Source organism: Aptenodytes patagonicus, chromosome 8, assembly GCF_965638725.1.
Source record: "Aptenodytes patagonicus chromosome 8, bAptPat1.pri.cur, whole genome shotgun sequence".
NCBI classification, from domain to species: domain Eukaryota; kingdom Metazoa; phylum Chordata; class Aves; order Sphenisciformes; family Spheniscidae; genus Aptenodytes; species Aptenodytes patagonicus.
In genome coordinates, this window is record NC_134956.1 from 18,275,353 (window position 1) to 18,296,589 (window position 21,237).

General features: G+C 41.3%; 2 protein-coding genes across 6 annotated transcripts in view; both read left to right on the plus strand.

Moving 5' to 3' along the window:
* The first annotated feature begins 1,125 nt into the window (after positions 1-1,125).
* On the plus strand, positions 1,126-11,820 carry KBTBD8 (kelch repeat and BTB domain containing 8). Of its 2 annotated transcripts, none has more exons than XM_076346610.1 (4): positions 1,126-1,248; positions 3,641-3,851; positions 4,509-5,623; positions 8,183-11,820. In XM_076346610.1, the coding sequence occupies exons 1-4, from the start codon at positions 1,233-1,235 to the stop codon at positions 8,644-8,646; spliced, it is 1,806 nt and encodes a 601-aa protein (XP_076202725.1). In that variant the 5' UTR covers positions 1,126-1,232; the 3' UTR covers positions 8,647-11,820. The 2 variants fall into 2 exon arrangements, with proteins under 2 accessions (XP_076202725.1, XP_076202724.1); XM_076346609.1 differs by lacking the exon at positions 1,126-1,248 and adding an exon at positions 2,993-3,022.
* A 6,263-nt stretch (positions 11,821-18,083) lies between these two features.
* Positions 18,084-21,237, plus strand: part of LOC143164241 (monocarboxylate transporter 2-like) — a 44,935-nt gene continuing 41,781 nt past the window's right edge. Inside the window, exon 1 of one of the 4 annotated variants that reach the window (XM_076346616.1) lies at positions 18,084-18,142. The gene's annotated coding sequence lies outside the window, so the exon portion shown is untranslated. Of the gene's footprint in view, positions 18,143-18,319; positions 18,417-21,237 lie in introns of those variants that run through there. The other 3 variants (XM_076346615.1, XM_076346612.1, XM_076346614.1) reach the window with 3 other exon arrangements.

A 21,237-nucleotide genomic window follows, 5' to 3' on the forward strand; every position in this document is an offset into this window, starting at 1 on the left:
TTATTTAAATTGGTTTTATTTGTGTTTTTTTCTTAACAAAACTTCCCAGCTAAAAGCTGCAAAGTTGTATTAAACCTATTTTGATTAAACCCAGAAAAATATACTGGACTTCAGAAGGCTCCCATTATTTGTTAATTCTTCTTTCATTAATTGCGTTTCACAAAGAAGAAAAAAACCCCAAAAACCTCTTCCACAGCAAACTTCTGATAATGACTCAGTTACCAAGAATGAAACCAGTGGCTAGTTGCTGCAGAAAACTGGAAAAGCCAGTGACTATCAGCCACTTCATCTCCGGATGGAGAGAAACGTGCTTTGTGATACTAAAGGTCATTGGCAACAAAATGGTCGCTTGTCTGCTGGAGTCATTCAGCTGCTCTCTACGTAGGGCTGGTACGGCTGATCTGGCTGGCCACAGGGTGCTGGGGGGTATAAACACAGGAAAAATAAAAAAGACTCCTAGAGTGATGAGCTTTCAGACTAAGTGGCTGATTATACGTTTTTCATTAAAGATCAATTCAGCCTTGCACAGCTCTGGGTCTTGCATCCAGATGCTGCCCTGCCCCTAACCATGTCTTTGCAGCATTAGGATAGCAGCAGGCATTTTCTTTTTCCCCTTTTCCGCTGGTTTTCCAGCAGCAGCCACGGAGTCTGCTCTCCCCGGCCTGCCGGGCAGCCAGCTTCTGGGCGACACCACTGACTCCCTTCAGGAGGGTTCGCCCCAGGAGGCGCAGGTCAGTGAGGACAGGAGAGAGGCAGCGCAAGTCCTGATAAAGCAGGACTTGGGGGGGATTTATTTACGCGGAGAGGCCATTTCTGCTGGGTGTGCCCGGAGAGAAGAGCGCTGTGGGGCAAGCCGCTGTGGGCTGCCCGCACGCCGCTGCCTGCGGGCCCCAAGATGGCCGCTCCGCCCTGAGGCGCCCTGAGAGCCCGCCCCTCCCCAGCCGCCTCCTGGAAACTACAACTCCCGGGCAGCCCGCCCCGGAGGAACTACAGCTCCCAGCATGCCCCGCGCGTCAGGGGCGGTGCGCCTCCAGGGGCCTGCACTACATTTCCCGGCAGGCGGCGGGGGCGGCGGCCAATCCGCGCGCCCCAGGTTGGTCGGTGCGAGGAGCGGGGTTGGCTTCCGCGGGAGTAAGCGGGCCGCGGAGAGGAAGCGGCGGAGGGGAAGCGGTGCCGGTGACATTTCCTTTCGGGCCGCCCCCCTCTCCCGCTGCCGGAGCGGGGCCCCGAGAATGGCAGCGTTAGGAGGTCGGTGCGGCCGGGCCGCCGGGGTGGGGGAACGGGCTGAAGGGGGGGAGCGGCCTGTGGGGTGGGCCGCCCGGGGAGAGGTGGCTGCTGAGGGGCGTTGGGGCCTATGTGCTGAGGGGTGTCTCTGTGGGGGGCACATAGAGGAGGGGTGTCGGGGCTTCTCTGCTGAGGACTGTCGGGGAGGGTGCTGCGAGGGGGGGGTGTCCGTGGGGAGCACCATGTGAGGGAGGGGTGCTTGGAGCCCCTGGGCTGAGGGGCTGACTGTGAGGGGTGGGCGGGCCCTAGGGTGGGCCCTGGGGCAGGGGTGCTGGGATGAGGGGCCTGCAGTGTGGGGTGTCGCTTCCGGATGGGGAAGGTGATAGCGGAGAGGGGTGCCTGGGAGGTGTCCGTGGGGGCTGGGGTCAGGGGTATGGGGTAAGAGGACGCCGGAGTGAGGGCCTGTATGTGGGGAGAGAGCAGTACTGCGTGAGGGGAGCTGTGCAGTGGTACTGTGCTTTGTTAGGGTGGAAGGAGGGTTTCCTGTGAGGGACACCCCGCACTGTGGTCTGTGTGAGGGGAGATGAGCCGAGAGGGAGGAGCGGGGTTGTCCATGATGAAAGGCTTCTATGAAGGTGGATATATGGGGAGTGGAAAAGGGAGTGGTGTCTGAGAAATTAGCGTGGAGAGTATTTTGGGGTGATGTCTGGGAGTTTCAACAGTTGAAACTTTGAGGTGCAAGAAGAATATTAATAGAGGAAAAAGATGCTTGGGGTGGGAGGGAGAAAATGAAGGTGATGAAAGCGACTGGGAAGGTTTTACGGGGTGAAAACTGTAATGTGGTTAGTGTCAAGGATTAAACAGAAAAACTGGAATACAGGGATGAGTATCTGTTCCTGGCTGAGTCCAGCAGCGCTGGAAGCTGCCTTGATTGCATGTGCTCATTGCTTGAGTGACTGGCAGGGTTAGAGAAGAACTATTTCACATCTTTTTCACTGTTAAAAAGTAAATTAAACTGTTCTGCAACGGCAGCTACATCAAAGTTTTCTTGTACATCAAAGCTTTGCTAGGTAGGAAGTCTTGGAACTGATATAGCAAAGTATTATTTACTTGGAAGTTGCTCGCTAGTGATTAACGTTGTTTCTGAACAAGTACAAGTACAAATTCTCCCCTAATGATTGATTAGTTTTGAATGTTGGAGCTCAGTTGCTGTGATAAAATAAACTCCCCTGTTGTAGACCTTACCTTTAAGTATTTACTATTGTATTTGGAAAAAAAAAAAGTGTTTTGAAGACTTTTCCTAACAGTACTTTGAAGAGACACTGACAATATTTGGCCCTAAGCCTGCCATGGGAAATGCGTGCCCAACAGCAGATCCCTACTGATTTAATTGTGACTGTGCTCAAAGCTGTGTCTGAATTCTGAGTGAGAGAAATTGTATATCACCACGAGTTAGAATTTAAGTCTCCTATTCATCATCAACAGTTGTTGTTCGCTATCCTCTTTGCCCCTTTGTGTTGCCCAAAATTTTTTGGAAGCATTCTCTGTTGCAGTCAGCAGCTTTACCTGATTTGCAGCTCTTACCACCTAATGTTTTTCTTTTGAGCTCTCCTTTGTTGTTGTTGCGTAAAAAATTTCATTGCTATTACGAAACAGATTTTTGTGTGTGAGACATTGCTCAATTTTTACTTTCGGATTTATTTCATTAGGCATATCACGTTACTTAGAAGCATATGCGCCACTTCCTGTGTTTTCATAATGATATGCGAACTCCTTCATATCTGAGTAATTTTAAATGGTAATTGTATTTTATTTGTAAAGAAAAACATGTAATCGTATATACAAATTTATGTGAATTTAAGTTTGTTGCCCAACATATTTACTGTAGGGCTGTTTCTTCATGAGTCTATGCTATTAACCATCACTTGTGTAAGTTAGTAGCCAGTTCCTGTTTCAGTGTGAAGTTAAGTACGTACATGTAGACTTGTGTAATGGTGATGTAGGTTGGGGGCTTATTTTATTCTTCTGCATTCTTTGTTTTTCCCCATTTTGTAAGTGAGTAAGCATTGTGATTCTTGACTTAATTTCCCTCCTCCCCAGTGATATGTAATAAATATGAACCGTTTATATGATTTTTTTTCTTAATATTAATGGATATAATTTTATAGGTTAATGGTAACCTACATGTACATTGGAAAAAGGGAAAAAAAATATTGAGGTATCTATATTTTTACTCACCCTTGAAAATTTTAGATTTGCTGTTGATGGATGGTGACAGTGAGGAAGTATGGAATATTAATTTGTGCTAATTCTTGTTCATGCATGGGGTTTTTTGCAGGGGTGTGTGTGTGGGGGGTTGGGGGTTGGTTCTTTGTTTGTTTGTTTTTTGTTAAACAGTTTCAATTTTTCTTTGTAGAACCAAGTAAGTTTTCACAAACACTGAACGGAATTCCTTCTTCAAACACAGTCAGCAGCGGAATGGACCCCTTCCATGCTTGTAGTATTCTTCAACAGCTTAAAACCATGTATGATGAAGGACAACTGACAGATATCGTAGTGGAAGTGGATCATGGGAAAACATTCTCCTGTCACAGGAATGTTCTTGCTGCAATCAGTCCTTATTTCAGGTACAATAGTCCATTGTTCTAGTTGTAATGAAAAGCAGAATTATAACTCATTTTCATTAAATGAAAATTAGAAAAAAACCACACCTATACTAATATTCCATGTAACTATTGATAACATGGTGCCCCTAGTAAGTAAAGATTATTGTTCTCTTAATGTCAATGAATTATCAGTGTCTGTTTGTCGAAGGAGAGTTTCATTGGAGAAAACGTCACATGATTTAAAAAAAAAAAAACAAACAAAAATGCCTCCAGTATTGAGGTTATCTTGGATACAGTAACAGCATAGTTAAACTACTTGTTTCCTTTTAAAGGTATATATTCTAGCATGCTAGAACATGCATCTGAAATAACACGTTGAAAGTTGAGTGCAAAGACTTGGATATGTCAAGAGCTTTGCCTGTAAACTGAGTGAATTTTAATATGGGGTTAGTGAGATAATTAAGCAAGAAATTCCAGCTTGCCACTTTTGTTTCAGTAAGTCTAGAAGTGATCTTAAATTTGGGTACCCAAACAGGAAAGTGTAACATCAGTGATAAATGTATTTGTGCTGACAGAAGGGCAAACACACTGGGATTAGCTGTACAATATAATTTCATTTCTTATACCTGTAGTTAGAAGGTAATTACAAATAAACTGCTAAATATTTTTCTTTTGTAGATCTATGTTCACTAGCGGCCTTACAGAGAGTACCCAGAAAGAAGTTCGTATAGTTGGTGTTGAAGCAGAGTCAATGCATTTAGTATTGAACTATGCATATACCTCCAGAGTAATGCTGACAGAGGCCAACGTTCAAGCTTTGTTCACTGCAGCTAGTATCTTCCAGATCCCTTCCATACAAGACCAGTGTGCTAAATATATGATCAGTCATTTGGACCCACAGAACTCCATTGGGGTGTTTATCTTTGCTGATCACTATGGTCATCAGGAACTCAAAGACAGATCACAAGACTACATTCGTAAAAAGTTTCTGAGTGTCACCAAAGAGCAAGAATTTCTTCAGTTGAGAAAAGACCAACTGATAAGTATACTCGACAGTGATGATTTAAATGTAGACAAAGAAGAACATGTTTATGACAGCATTATAAGGTGGTTTGAGCATGAACAAAATAAGAGAGAAGTGCACCTTCCAGAAATATTTGCCAAATGCATCCGTATGCCTCTGTTGGAAGAGACATTTTTAGAGAAAATCCCTCCCATGTTTGCACAGGCTATGGCCAAAAGCTGTGTACAAAAGGGACAACATAGTGCCAATGGCTATACACAACGGCTTGGAATGACCGCTTCTGAAATGATCATATGCTTTGATGCTGCCCACAAACACTCAGGAAAGAAGCAAACAGTGCCTTGTTTAGATTCGGTCACAGGGAGAGTGTTTAAACTATGCAAGCCACCAAATGACTTGAGGGAGGTTGGAATTCTTGTATCTCCTGATAATGATATTTATATTGCGGGTGGTTACAGACCAAGCAGCAGCGAGGTCTCCATTGACCACAGAGCAGAGAGTGATTTTTGGATGTATGATCACTCTGGCAATAGGTGGATTCCGAAAGCTCCTTTGTTGCGAGCCAGAATAGGCTGCAAGTTGGTTCATTGCTGTGGTAAACTGTATGCAATAGGTGGTCGCGTTTATGAAGGAGATGGGCGAAACTCACTCAAGTCTGTGGAGTGTTATGACAGCCGAGAGAACTGTTGGACAGCTGTCTGTCCAATGCCGGTAGCAATGGAGTTTCATAGTGCTGTGGAATATAAGGATAACATCTATGTTTTACAGGGTAAGGTGGTTTGACTGACTACGTGGTGTTTTATTGGAAGTGGGGGTTGCTCAATCCAACTGTCTGCGCTCTCTTGAGCACCTTAGAACACCCAAGTTTCCTGGACATTTAAAGAGTGCCCTGGGACAATGGGGTGGGAGGAAAGTTAGGGAGAGCAGTGGGCGAGGAAGAGTGAGGTTGCTGCTTGAGTTCTCGTGCCCTGGGAATGTGTCACTAAGTTGTAGTATTGAGTTATTGCACAAATGGCAGTTTTGGTGGTGTTCTAAGGCAACAGTATAGTATTAAATTTTACTGTGAAAATTCTTTATTAACTCTTCTTTATCTGGGTGAAATGCATTAATGTTGAAGAAAAGATACTGCGCTATGAAAAAGCACTTTGCATTTTATGTAGCTAAACCTGTGAAAATTCCTGGTGTCTGTATTCTTGGTGACTTGTAAAAGTCAGTTAACCACTGTGGGCCTTTGTTTCCTGCCCTACCCTGCTTTTTGAAGTCGTCCTGGTAACTAAGATGACATCTCTTTCTAGATAGCTCTGTTTGGTCAGTAATTATAGTACTGCCTTTACATCCTTTCTTCCGGTAAACGATCAGACTTATTGGTGTATTAGATATTGATTCTTAAATGAATAAAAAGGATCATTATGGGAATGGATCAAATAATTTATTCTTACCTTTATTTATGGAGACCTTATATAAAATATGTATTTGTATGTATGCATGAGCCATATAGCAGTCTACACTTAAAAGTGCTGAGACTGGTCTATGAGGATGTAGTAAGAGTCCCAAGAAGTGGAAAGAGAGGAGGAGGGGGTGTCTTGGTTATGTTTTGCTAAGGGTCACCTCTGTGTAAACACCTGCAGAAGCTGGGGTCTTAGATCCATACCAGCTCCCTCTTTGGGTCACTCTCCATACAAAGGTGGACCGCAGGGAAGAAACAGGATAGAGAATACTGTAAGGTCACTGTTATTTACCGGAAGAAGTCAACCTGATTGCTTGACTTTGCATTCCTGCCACTCGGTAAGGTTGGTGGGCTTCCACATGATTTGCAGAGAGTTTTTTCTTCTTTCATTGTTTCTGTATCAGGTTTGACTCTTGTTGTTTGTGGCTTTAAGTAATTCTCTTACACTAGCGAGTTCTCTCTATCTGTCTCTTTATTGGGTCAGACGTCTGCTTTAGATGGTTAAAAAGGAATGCTGAAGAATATTTAACTTGGTATTTGTTCATCCTTTAAATGTTTCTTAGAACTGCTAAAAAGTGGATATTATTACAACCTGTAGAATAAGAGTGCATCTTGTTTACAAATTTTAGCTGCACTAATTCTGTGCTTCAGTGGTTTAAATGACAACTCAACACTTGCATAAATAAGCAAGCTACTTTACTGTGCTAACCAGCAAATTATAAAGATTCGCGTTATGGGAAATAGGCAACTCTTCTATTTGAGTGTGGTAGATAAAACCTTGATTGAGTTGCACTGAAGTAATATAAAAAAGTTAACTTTCAATAATTTTTCTAGAGAAAGCTCAAAAGTTTGAAGTAGTCAATAAGGATTGAGAGTGTTAAAATGCCAATGGAACACAAGCATCAGTCATAGGAGATTACACTGTGGAACAAAAGTGAATAATCAAAAAATGTATTATCTGTAAGACTTAATCTCTTAAGCTATGTTCCACCCATTTTACTGTATTATTTCTGTATTCTTTGTTATACTTGAGGTGCTCGGTTACACAGCAGCTTGGTTAAAATTCTTGAAATAGCCATGTGAAATTATATATGATTTGAATTATGCTAATATTTGGCAAATGTTAGGCCTTTCTTCCCCTGGGCTTTACAAAGGACAAGGTTGTCTTTATCCATGTTCTTTGCATCAAGTTTGCAGAGCATGAGCTTGCAGTCTTCTGAACTTCCATTATCTACAGTCTGTAGACGCTACTCTGGGCAGTCAACAGAAGAGGTGTTTTATAATCTAAATTGCAAAACTAATGATGAATCAGTAGCTTCATGCAAGTATTCACCTGGCATCCTTTTAAGCAGATCAACCTAAATGTGTAACCCAGCTACCTGATACAAGTAGCTTCAAAATCTGTGTGTAGTACAAGACACAATTATTTGCTCAGATTTAGCAACTTTCAAGCACTGAATTCTGAGACTCCGCAGTCTGTAGATGACGTGTTGTGAAGATGTTAAAGAATGAAACAAATACTTCAGACATTTCAAGACTGGAATCTTGAAAGGTTTTGTCCCAAATTATTAAGCATGGTTTAGAAGTAGTAAAGGATAGCTAGGAAATATGTAAAACATTGTATTTCTGATATGCTTCAAATTCCCTCTTCTTCAGCTGGAATAAAACTCAAAGTAGTTTTTACTCATGCTGTTAATATTTTTGTAATGCGCTTGGAAGAAAGCAGGCGTGGTGCTAGGTTTTTTGCTATGGGATCAAGGCTTTTAAAAATTGGTAGACTGTTTCTGTCTGTGGAAGAACATACCTGAAAGCTTAATAGCTGCAGAATTGCTGTTCTGGAAATGAAGCATAAGTTATGTTTTATTTTTCCTCTCTTTTCAGGGGAATTTTTTCTCTGCTATGATCCTCAGAAGGATTACTGGGGATTTTTGACCCCAATGACTGTGCCTAGAATCCAAGGCTTGGCAACTGTATACAATGACTCCATCTACTACATAGCCGGAACCTGTGGAAACCATCAACGTATGTTTACCGTAGAGGCCTATGACATTGAACAAAATAAGTGGACTCGAAAAAAAGACTTTCCATGTGATCAGTCCATTAATCCGTATATAAAACTTGTACTCCTCAAAAATAAACTCCATCTGTTTGTCAGAGCTACTCAAGTCACTGTTGAAGAACATGTTTTCAGAACCAGCAGGAAGAATTCACTCTACCAGTATGATGAGGTTACTGACCAATGGCAAAAAGTGTATGAGACTCCAGATAGGCTCTGGGATTTAGGCCGGCATTTTGAATGTGTTGTTGCTAAATTGTATCCGCAGTGTCTTCAGAAAGTTATTTAATTTTTCTTTTCAGTAACAGGCCTTAGTGATTTCAGTGGTAATCTGATGCTAGAGAAAACATGTCTTAAAAGAAAACAAAGAAATTCTGTCAGTATTTATTGTAAGCTGAAACAGACAGTTTTTTGTATATGGGGATGGGTGCTCTTTAAAGGTTGCAGTCTGGGGAGGGAATTACTGGTTCAGTTTCATATTTACTGATATTTTCCTGAGAAATGAGAAGGAGGTTACAAAGTGCAATTATCAGCATTTTTTTTTCTGGTAAACACTTAATCATGTCATACTAGAGGGGTGTTTTTGTGGTAAGAGCAAATTAAGTGGAAGAGCCAGGATAACTATGCACTACAGTGAAAGAAAATCTAGCATTAATAGCTAAGGATGTCCAAGATGTTTTGAAGTGACTTTTCTTTTTTTCCGTTTTTCTTTAAATACGGGTAAAATTTGAGGCAATATCACTGAGTTGTTTTTTTTTCTTTAATTTTAGATTGAAAGTACATAGAGGAATGGTAGATCCTGATTCATAATGATCTTTTTTTTTTTTTATATACTGTTTTTGAAGTCTGCTAAGATGTTTGTGATGTTGTTTGTGCACTACAGTTTGGGAGAAGAACTCAAGTCAGAATTGAAACATGGAGTACCTTTGCCCCGGATGGAGGCCTGTTCAGATTACTGTACCCCTTCCTGTCTGTCAATTTTTGTTAAAATTGAGCTTAATGATGGGAGGGGGGAAATCCTAACACCTATTTTCTGCCACATAGCTGTAGTGCTGTAAAACCATTTTTTTAAACACTGCTTAAAACCTTTTTTCCATCCCATAAAGGGCTTTAACCCAAAAGTTGATGGTGCTAGTACATTTTTAATACTTGTTTGTCTGACATGGGCTAGCCTTATGCTACTGTTTAAGACAGCCTGTTATTTTTCATGGAGTGTGTGTCCATCTTCAGGCCCTGTCCTGTCATCATGTTATCTTTTTTAACATAACATTTTTACTGCAGTGGTATTCTTGCACAGAATGGTGACAGGATATGGCCTTAATAATATTGATTTTATGTTTTTTTCTTTTTGTGTGGAGTGTTCATTCTGTCTCCACTGAAGTACAGTGCTGTGTGCAGAGTTGGCATGTGCTCCAGTAATTTGGGAAAGTGTGGCTTAACTTTACAAGTTGTTTTTCTTTTCTCCCCGCAATCAAGCCCTCAAATACTTTCTATCTCATTCTGATCTATAATGTGAAAATTTGCACTACTGAGCTGTCTTCATTATCCATTGTATTAAAGCAAAATTGACAATAAGTGTCCATGGCTTAAATAATCTTAGATGCAAATATAGACTAGGGATCCAATATATTGCAACACTTTTTTCTATGTATTTAACATTTAGCTTATTTTTAAGAAGTAAATAAGTTCAGCCTCTACTTCAGTAGTGAAAACTGGATTTAAAAGGGAAAAGATGAATCCTAAAACCCCCGTCAGCTGTAATTTGCCAGGTTTAATTTGTTACAGCTCTAATTTTTGCAGAGCTGAGAGTATGTTATCTTACTCTTCCCTATTTTCTCAAATTGACCTAAGTAAACCAGTTAACTTGAAATGGCAGTGGCCATCACTGGCTGTAAGTGCTTACCATTATCTGGCTTAACAGCTGATATTTCAGTAAGCCAAATATTTAGCTCATTGTTTATCCCCCTGGCATGGCTGAGGATTTGGATAATGTTTGTTTACTATGTGGTCTTACTGTTCCCAAAAGGAATCTTTCTAATACATGAAAATACTCGCCTGGTTCTGTTTCTTAATTCTTGCACAAAATGTTTAAAAGGCAAAAACAAACAAAAAACTGTGAAATGAAAAGGAAAAAAATAAATGCCTCTTTGCATTACATACCTCATCTTCCAGAGATTCACCAAACCGCTTCTTTCAAATGTGAGCGCCTGAATTTTTTTTCTGAAGTTGAAGGTGACAATTCTTGCTGAGACTGCATTTTCCAACAGTGTTGAGGTGTGTTGTTTCTTTGTTTAGTTTTCTTCTGGATATTGTTTTTTATATATCCATAGCCAAGAATAAGAGTGGTTTTTTTCAAAGTACAACTAATTTCATTTTTAAAATTATCCTTAGTCCTTGGCTAGCTCTCTTTGCGCTGTTGTAGGCCTCTAGCTGCAAGCTTTCTGAAGCACCCTCCCTAACAGTGTTGCATTTGTGTGTAAAACCATTTTTTTGCAAAGTGTTATGTAACTTTTTTCTTGTTTTTTGTTTTTTTTAAGCTTGGTTGAATATTTACAAGATTTCTTGCTGCTTTTTGACAATCTTCTATATTTATTTAGTAGAACAAATTTCAATATATTACTTGAAACTATGAAATAGAATTGAGTTAGCAATTGACTGGTCATGTGATGTATAGAAGTACAATATGCTGTGGTTAATTCTGCAGTAGGTTTGTTTATTTTGTTTATCTGCACTAAAGTACGAAGATCTCCATTCTGTTTAACCATTCAAACTGAGGGTGTGATCCAAGTCTGTAATGTGTTTAAAAGCTAAATCCTGGAACTTGCCGTGGGAGTAGAATATACTAAATCTTGTGCATGAGGATTTTGTTGAGACAGTAATGTAGCTGTGACATTTTGCCAAGTCTTAAATGCTTCTGCGTTTTGCTGAAAGTCAGATTCCTGGTAAAGTTTTGCTTTAGAGTCAGGCTTAAATAAACTTGCACAGCACAAAAAAAGAAATAATTGCACCAAAGGTACTGATAATATTTAAACAGTAATCTGTACACTTTCCCCACATGGTATTTTTTCTGCATTCATTTATTTCCCTTTATTAAGTGAATTTCTAGCATTGTAAGGACTTACGTGAGTGTAAATCTCTTCCAAAATCATTAGTTACTTTAGAAGGGAACATTTTGTAATTTCCACTTGATTCCATCAGTAAAATTTAGAATAACTAAAAGCAGTTTTGGTGCACCAAACATGTGGCGTGTGTATGTTCTACAAGAAATCGAAGAGCTCCCTGTTCGTAAGGCTGTTTAGAAATGGCATCCAACATTCAGTGCTCAGGTATGTTAGTAAGAAGTACTGTAGTCCTCTGAGGGCAAATGTGTGGATTTTTAAACATTTTGCCATAATTGCACAATTTTGCATTTTTACTTAATGTCATGTTATGTTTCTTAAAATAAACCTATTGTTGAAATACAGTGGAGTGCAACTGGTTTTGTGATAAATCTCTTGCATGCATTTTAGTAGAGTAAATTTCTGAATTAACCCGATGATACAACTTTTTGATGCTTGTTCAGTTCTTCTATTTCTGCACTTGTGTGTCTCAGCTCTATGTAATGTCACTTTTTTTTTTTTAAGGCAGCACTATGCTGTTGCTTGAGGTGGAAAGTGCTTTGTTCTGCTTTTTTGTCTTCATTCCTTGTGGCTATTCAGGTCTAACTTCTCATTTGGTTACACGCAGGTGACATCATCTTTCCCCTTCCACCTTTGGCTGGAGCTGACATCCCAGCAGGATTGTCAAGTAGGGCTTTCCAGTCTGATAATACCGTATCTTGGAAAACCCTGAAACACTTTGTACTGAATTTCCCAGCATCCTTACTTAGCAGGGAAGTTACTTCCCAGGTGGTAAAAGGGACGGAGAGAGCACAGTGATGTTGGTTGCAAAGGAGTCTGCTGCAGAGCTGAGAACGAGAGGCCTCCTCTCCCCTGGCTGTTTAACAAAACTCCAGCATTGTATGTGGCTTCTGATGTAGTGATGGTGCTTAGCATGTGTGCTTGTAAATTACACTTTTTATTCGAGAACCTTTGTTCCCTTTCAGAGACTAATGACTTCAGCGGTGATGCTAAGTCATCGCAGCCTAGGAAAACAACATGAAGTTCTCTTGTTTGGGAAGGCACTCCTTGTCAGGTTCTCGCAGGCGTTATTTCCATCCTCCCACCCCCTCAGCCCCTCACCCCCAGCCTGTAAACTTGTCTGGGTGCGATTTGAAGGCTGTTCACCTTGGCAGTTTGGTCACAGCAGAAACAATTCAGGAGTCTGGGCTAGTGGTGATTGTGTATGTTCAGATGAACTCTGCCACGTGTGATCAGTAAGTCAGACCGGGTTGGCTGCCTAGGCCATCTGTGTGGCGGGCTGATGTGGCAGACTGCTCGTGAGCTATGCAGTGCGGTACCCACCTTTCTGGAGACTGTTGCAAGATGATCCCAACCTTGGGTGAGTTTGTGCTGACCGATCCACGCTCCTGGTCACCGGTTCAGAATGGTACGCTCCTTCCAGTCAGACTGAATAGCAGTCTGCAGCTCTCCAGTTACAGGGCCCAAGGGTCCCAGCCTCTTTGTATAATCACTGGTTGGTTTTGTGTGATCACGGCATTGTTCCTTGTATAGTTGAGCTCCTTTCCTCCAACCTACGATAACATGTACCAGACAATCTTGATATCTTTTCTGTTTGCAGCCTTCCGTTGCTGGGAAGACTTCTCCGGAAAAATTAGCCAGCAGAGCAAAGGCACTGCTTGCCTTCCTGTGTTCCTATCCAGGTCTGCAATCGCTCTGTTAAAAACCAGGGATGCATCCTCTTGAAGACCTCGCAGAAAAAGTGATGAAGGCAGCACAGAGGAGGTAGGCTTGGTGTTTAACTTATTTTAGTGGGCTGAATAAATCAAAAACACACACTAAACTGTATGCATTCTCTACTTGCTTCCACATCTGAGAACTCAGCTGGGGCCATGAAAAACTACTAGCTGCTGTTAGGCAGACGGGTCTAACTAGGTTTGGCTGTACTTTTATGCCACCTCTGGAGTTTGCTAATAAAATAGTGACTGAGAGTCCAAATTGTCCATCCCCAGCATGGAATTTGCAGTTGCAGTCACCAAATACTTGAATGGTAAAAGCATCCTAACCTGAGCCTCCCTGTCTGCTGTCTCCTTTGTTTGGAGCACCTTTGCTCTGTCCAAAACTCTTAAGAACTTACAATGGAAGATCCTCTAGTGCCATGTTATGGTTTTGCAACATGCTAGTATGTAATGCACTGTTGAGGCTTAAAGAAATCAAGAAAAAGCTGAAGCTGACAGGAACAAAAAAGAGACCTCCCTCTGTGATCCCCAAGGGAAAAAGTTATTTCAAAGCACAATAACAAGAGACTGCAAGAAAAAGATAACCAAATTGCATCGGCTTCCTGGGGACAAATCAAATTAACTTGGAGTCCACAGTTTGGACAAAGCTAAAGCTTCAGAAGCTAACTGGAATTATCTCCTTATAAGGGTTTTTTTTAACCAGAGGGGAAAAGAAACTGAACTGAGCAGTTGTAGCAGAAGCCTTGGTGAGCGCCTCACTCTTCAGATACGTCTAAATGGTTCTTGTGCTTTGCTGCAGTGTTCATGGCTCCTTCAAAAAGATGTCAGTGTATCTATGAGTTAAGCAGTAGCTGATATCTGCTTTATAAAAGATGTTTATGGAGATGTCTGCAAACTTTCAGCTAAGTCATAAAAGTCATATCTGGAAGGCAGTCTGGGTTTGTAATGGCCAGGGAGAGGGACCGGAGCCAAAACTGGGACAGGAGTAGTTCAACCGTGTCCTTTGATTCTCTAATTTCTCTTCCGCTCTCAGGGCGAAAACAGGTAGATGAATTGGCCCCTAGTGCCCCAAATATCCTAGTAGCTCTTGTGAAATCCTCTTAACGCTTGGCATGCATTATAATGTGAAATAATGCACAGCAACGGATGCCAGAACTTTGCATGGTAACTTGCATTATGGCATGCACAACTTTGTTCCATTCACTTGCATGAATCCATGCTCTGGTTCTTCATAGCCCCAAAGCGTTCTGTTCAGTCTCTAGAAGTACACTCATGTATGCTGCCTGCGGGGGGAATATCTCACAGCTGGGCACTCATATGCAGTCAATAGATGGAGAAATAACCACCCAACCGTTGCTTTCTCCTTATCTCTTTGCAACATGTACTTCCCTCTCTGCCTCTCAAAGGGGGAAGAGTTAGACTAACAAAGCTTGAATCTCCCCCCTTTCTTAACATCTAGTTAAGGTCCCATGTGCCTCACTTGTTGATTTACATGTTTCTGTACTTTACACAAATAATAATGCAAACATCCACTGTAAGAGGCAAGCATTTATTAACTTTAGCTAAGTTTACATGATCAAGCTACGGTTTAACAAGTTATTTCAGGAGCAGCAAAACTAACTGATTTCTACTGTATCTCTCCGTAGTGGATTTTCTGAAGCATAACAAAGGTGGTGTTTGTCAGCTGTCCCTTACGGGAGGTAGCAGTGGGACCTCTTTCCTTTTTAGCCAACTAATTGCACACAAAACCTGTACAGACTCTTTACAACTTTGAAAGCTTTGTCCCTCCACAAAATGTAATTTAAACCAGACACCATCTCAGAAGTTGAGGTGTGTGTGATAGCAGACAGTGAGAGTGATCGAGCATAGGTACAAAACCCTAAATACTGTGTTTCCTCATGGAGAAGATGCTAAAAATCCCCACTTGGAGAACATTTGGCTGGGTTTGACTGTTTTTGAAGGGCTAGGCAGCTTCCTGCGTGTCATAAGCTTTGAGTAAAGAAGGCATAGATCTACCTGAAGAGGAAGAAAAGGGAAATAGATAAAGCATGATGTCCTACTCTTTATAGTACCTGAGTGATGGCGAGGCCTTCCCAGCATGGAAGGACCATTGCTGCATGCAGTTCTATAAAAGCGGGTCACAGGTTTCTCCTACGTCCTACCGCTTTCTGCGGCTGTGGACCAGGAGACAGCCTGGCCCCGCAGCCGCAACAGGTTAACGGAACAGGAGGCTGTGTGCCCTGACAGCCTCAGTTACTGTCTTTAAAGGGTGGAGTCTGACCTGTTAAAAGACAGTATGTGCTTATTTAGATCTTTAAGTGTCACTGAGTACTAGCAATGATAACATACCTGGAAAACAACCAAAATAGTACCAAATAAATCCATTTAAAAGAATGCTCTCTCTGTTCCCGTGTCTCCTTAGACCTGCATGTGACCTCTGCTCTGCAGCTCTTACTGTAGCAGAAAGCTGGCAATGTCCGGTCCAAATGTAAGTAGTGTGAACTGTATGCTCGGTTTGTACCAACTTTTGACTCTTTTTTTTAAGGATACATATATAGTTTTTGATTATCTGTAAACTCAATTCTAAATTTCAGTAGATTAATTTGAAGTCAAGATGGTACGTGATACATCAGCTGCAGAAAAATATTTGCAGATAAATTTTGAATTACTTTATTACCTTCCAGTTTGATTCTGTTCATATTCCTTCAGTAACAGATTTCTTCAAACATTCTGGAAAGTTCAGGGGCAGGAATATTTGGTGAACATCAAATTAACCTTCTCCCACAGCCAATAAATGAAGTGCTTAAATTGTATTTACTCTGCAAATTTGCATTTTGTTTTTCTTAAACAAAAGAAATAAAAGATGTACCGCATTTTACATCAAAACTAGTATATGGAGAGCAAGTGTTAAAAGAAAGAGCCATCTGATTAGTCATTCACATTTCAATTTTTCATAGGCCAATGAAATAGTAAAGGAGTTTCTGCTGCTTTTGTCCATCTCAACCACCGATGGAGGTGACCAAGGTTTTGCAAAGTGATTTTGAAAAGCAGTCTCAATAGTTTGAATTGCTATTGTGTCTGAAGCGCATACAAATGGTCACAGCCCAATAGCTATCAGCAGAAAACCTTTATAATTTAGGCCATTACTATTAACAGGGAGGTGGAAGGAGGGACAATATAATTTAACAAAGGCAAATTCGTGTTTTGATTTGGTAAAGCATCAGTCTAAAATGGCTCAGAGCCAAAGGAACTATCAAGTGTCTGCAAGCAAAGGAGAAAGCACGTTTTTGGAAGAAGATCAGCAGCGTAGAAGCTACTTAATTCTAAAAGTCTAAAGGAATTTCACCTTTTGCAATGCCATTAAGTTTTTACAATAACATTATTCCTAAAGGTGTAGTGTTGAAAGAAATTACTCCCGTGTATGCTAGGTCTGGTGTAATTGCAGCCTCTTCAATAGGCAGCTTCTGATGACCTCCTATGGGACAGCGCACAGAGGACCACATGCATCTTGAACAATCTGTAACGAATTCTCATAGCACCTATAACTGCATTTAAGGATTTATTCCATTTAGAAGACAGAAAAACACCAGGTATGCTTGTTATATTTCTGGTTGTAAAACATTTTTAGAAAGAATAACTGGTAGAAGCCATGACCAGTGAAGTAGAAAGAGCTGGACCGTAAGATCGATCAGACTTGGTATGTCCAATTGGTATTCTCTCCCTGACAGTGAATTAATGGTGGATACCTGGGGAGACAAGAACAGAGCTAGCCGTCAATACACCCCAGTCTCCAGCAATTTGGAATCTGCAATGCCAGAGGTGGCATCTTTGTATTTAATAGCCCTCAATGGATTTCTCACAAGAATTTATCTTGCTGTCTTTCGACCATTGGAGATTTTTTGAGCATGCTGTTACTATTGGTTGGTAGAAAATCCTTTTAAATGAGAGGTGCGCTTTGTGCGTCCAGTGTTTGTGAGAAGAACATCTCAGCTGGCTGCGACAGCACTGGTGGCAGCCTTTCTTATTAATGTAAACTGGGAGCTAGTGCATGGTTTTAAGCATTCGTTGTGTCCTTGCAAGGAAGATGTTTTTGCTGGGGCAATACGAAATAGCATGGATAACTGCGTGTGGCTACAAGGCAGGAAATATGGGCTACAGTAGATGCTGACTTGCAAAGTTAGCTTGGATGAATAATTTTTCTCTTTGTCTCTGTTTACCTTTCTGCTGGGTTTTCTACTCAGATTGGATGAGAACATTACCCTGGCCCGCCTACAGTCAGCTTTTTTCCTGTTTTTTCTTGTGCTTAAGTAGTACGTTGCAGCGTCTGGATTATAAACACAGCAGGGGAATGTTTTAAATCCCCCCAAATGGGGATTTGCAACGTAAGTCTTGTGGAAACATTCCTGCTGAAATTGGGTTATATAAACCTCCGCAAAGCGTGGACTCGCGCTGTGGACACTGCTCGCTCACTAGTCCAAGTCAACTGCTCGGTTACTGGCAAGAAATTCAGGAACTTTCTGTACCCCCTTCCCTCACTCCAGGGTGAAATTCACCCCTTGATAAGTGTTGCCATGGCCTGTGAATCCCTTCATTTGTTCTTGAGTTATCAAAATAAGCCTGACACAGGATTTTAGGTGACCCAGAGGTCATGCAAGAGGATTTCAGCCAGAAGGTTAAAATTGCTATAGCAGGATGGGCGAAGATAGGGGCTCTCCATATGCAAATATCCCCGGAGGAGAGTGGGAGCAGAGCCTGCAGAAATGTGTCATGACGAAAGAATAAGTTAATATGTACAGGGAAGAGAAGGAGGAAGGAAAAGGGATATCTGACAAATAATTTATTAACATCCACAGAGATCTGAGAGAGGTCAGCACTCTGAGCACTGCAAATGGAGTGTTTGCCCTGAATTTGTCCCTGGTGGGCGAAGGGCCATCCCTGTTCATGAAAGGTTAGTTAATGTGGGATGCGATTGCCTTTGGATGTAACTTGAGGGGTCGGCTGTCAGAGGGTGTTGCAAGTTACAGAAAGGTCTCGCATCTGAGGATACAGCCTCTGATCTCAACCTTTGATCTCAGCTGCATCTGGGGTGGGGGAAGAGTTAAGCGTGGCTTTAAAAGCTGAGCGGGTCGCTGCCAGGGGAGCCAGCAACCGGAGTGCCACCGGGAGGGGAGTCTGAGCGGTACCCACCTCTGCCGAAGAGAGAGCAGTCCCACTGAATGGCGGTTAGTGAGTTTGTATGTCTGGTGCGTGGTGGCTTGCTTGGGTTGAGGGAAACTTGGCACCAGGGAGTCCCTGGATCAACAGGTGAAGCTGCATTAGACTTGGTTTTGATTTGTCATGGTGCTCTCATTTAACAACCAAAAAACCCCAACCAAATAAAACAAATATTGTAGAAAATAATTGTGTAGTCCGAGAATACTCCCCAGTTGATTTGGCTTACAGAATGGAGGACTGTGATTGTATATGTTAGTTCCAAAAGACAAAAGTTCAATAAATTAAGGAAAGAAGCTGGTAATACCAGCTGGATTGAGACGTACAGGCCTTGATTGTGCAAGAGACCTGGAATTTCTTTATTTTGAAGTTGTTGATAGTAAGCTTAGCCAGTTTCCTAAAGAGAGGGGAAGAATAGTGGATAAAGAAGATCCGGATGTGACCAATGAATAACTAACTCTAAAAAAAAAAGTAACAGGAATAAAGCAGGAAGCCTATAGGGAATGGTGGGTGGAGAAATGGGAAGTCCAGACGTGTATAACTTCATGAAAAGGAAAGAGGGGTAAAATGAGAGAGCCTACAAGTGAATTTGAGTCAGACTATGGCTATACAAAGGCAACTCTCGGGATTTTCCTCTGCTACAATAAAAGGGGAATAAAGAGGCAGGGGTTTCAGCGCCCTCTGGGTAAAGCAAAGATAAAACCTGTCAAGGATGGGGTGAGATGGGATGATCTCAAAGAGCTGACAAATGAAATTCCATGTGAAATGCAACTGGAGAACATCAAATGAAATGTAATGTCTCTATTGGTTTAAATATGACCTGGAAAATTATAGGTCTGTAATTCTACTTCAGTAGTGTGGCAGGGCCTGAGCAATACTGAGGGGAAAAACCAAGCATGGTCCTGGAGGTAAATGGGCATTGACATCAGAAAATAAGGGCTTCCCAGAGGACATCAAACAGTTTAGATGACAGTTATTAAAAAGGAAAATCGAAACGTAAAAGATTTCCTTGAAGTAGATATTGGAGAAGGAGCTGCTATGGTGCCACATGGAAATTAAGAGCAAACCTGTAGAAGATGAGGGGCTGGTGCAGAGAAACTTTAAGGTGACAAAGACGTGGCTAAGTGGGTGGTAATGGAAGGGGTAACGCACCATGCCAGAACGGTCCTGGGCCCTCCTTAGTGCTGATGTCTCCACAAACCATGGGGGTGCCACAGGAGGAACGAGGGGAGAATGTGAATGTATCGCATTGCTGTCTGTTCATTGCTCAGGCTATTAAACTCTGTTAAATTAATCCCTAAAGTTCGGTCCTCCAAGTTAGCCTTTAGAAGCCTTGTTTTACAGTCAGGAAAGTAAGAGTCCACTGATGTGATTTTTATTTTTTAGTGTACACTACATTTTCTTTTAACGTCAGTTCTTCTTTTTGGTTTTCTGTATTATGTAAGAATTAGCTTTGATATAGAAAACCTGGAGAATGAAGCTGATACCATAATCTGATTTTATGCTAACGCCTTCTCAATAAATCTCCTATTAAACAGAAAATGAAATTAAATGAACAAATATATTCATAATGTCAGACTTTTAAAGGTGGTGTACAATTAGTCACAGTTTTACAAGTAGAATGAATTGGTGGTAATAAAAAATAACCTTTCTTGTTAATCCCTGAAAATATATTTAAAGTTCAGGCTCAACCTTTCTAAAGGACTGCCAAAAAAGATTTTAATTTGAGGGGACTGAGAATTTTCACATATCCTAAACTTTGGTAGATTGTGAATACCAAACTTAATGTTAAATAAGGAAATGTCCTCACTATGCTCACCCCTTAATTTTATTTTGTCTAATTTCAGAACCTCTAGGATATGTCAATGTTTTTGGGAATTTAGGCCATTCAAATATTATGGAGAATACCAAATTCCATAGAATAACCATAAATGGAAACAGTGCAATGAAATCCGTATTTGATAAGGAATAAAAGCTCTTAAACATCTTGTCAATGGACAGTCATTCCAACATCACCACTATTACTCTTTAACTTGGGTTTTCTTTTAAAATCCCACCCTACAGTAATGAAGTATAGCTAACAATTCTAAAAGACAATTATTTTTTTCCTATGGAAAACCTTAGATGATGGGGGATAATAGATTCTGCATCAGAATAACTTGTTCCATATATTCTGGATGCCTGTAATAGAAATTCATGGAACGTTATTTTTCCATCAGACCATTTTGTTACTTAATATCAGAACAGGAGAAACTTTGCAAGTGCAATCTTCCTTGCTGCTGAAATTATAACATAGCATCCCTCATAGTGTAATAGGATATTTTCATTATTGTTTATTATTTTGTTGTTGTAAAAGACTTCTTAGTTGGTCTTCTCTTGATATAGCAATGAAATCTCAGAAAACCCAACAACTTGCAACCCTGGTTACAATTCTATCCAGGTAGAAATTAGAGTTCTTCAAGACTGGGTTTATTAAATATTAGTATTTTGGACTAATGTTTTCTCCAGTTACAACTGGGTTTTGCTCGTCTGCTTTGGACAGAGGTCTAGGGCCATAGGGGTTTTCTTTTATGTTAAGAGTTGCGTAGTTCTTACGTGTGCATTTGCCAGGTGGCCCCCGGAGCAACTAAGTGACGAGTGCAGCAGCCCTTGGCCCATTTAAAGAGTGCTTTTGAGTGGGGGTACAGACTGACATGGGTTTCTCTACCTGCCCATTTCCACGCACACCAGCTGGAGCACAGCACGGCTCTCATGTGGCTGCACAGCTCCTGCCCCAAACTTGCAGGCGTGTGGCCACCTCAAAACGTGAGCAGTGGCCGTGCCTGCTTGGAC

What these genes read in the sequence shown, in the direction of transcription:
- KBTBD8 (XM_076346610.1), top strand. An exon ending in GCAATCAGTCCTTATTTCAG is followed by an intron (nt 3,852 to 4,508) that starts GTACAATAGTCC and finishes TTTCTTTTGTAG; the next exon opens with ATCTATGTTCACTAGCGGCC. An exon ending in TAACATCTATGTTTTACAGG is followed by an intron (nt 5,624 to 8,182) that starts GTAAGGTGGTTT and finishes CTCTCTTTTCAG; the next exon opens with GGGAATTTTTTCTCTGCTAT.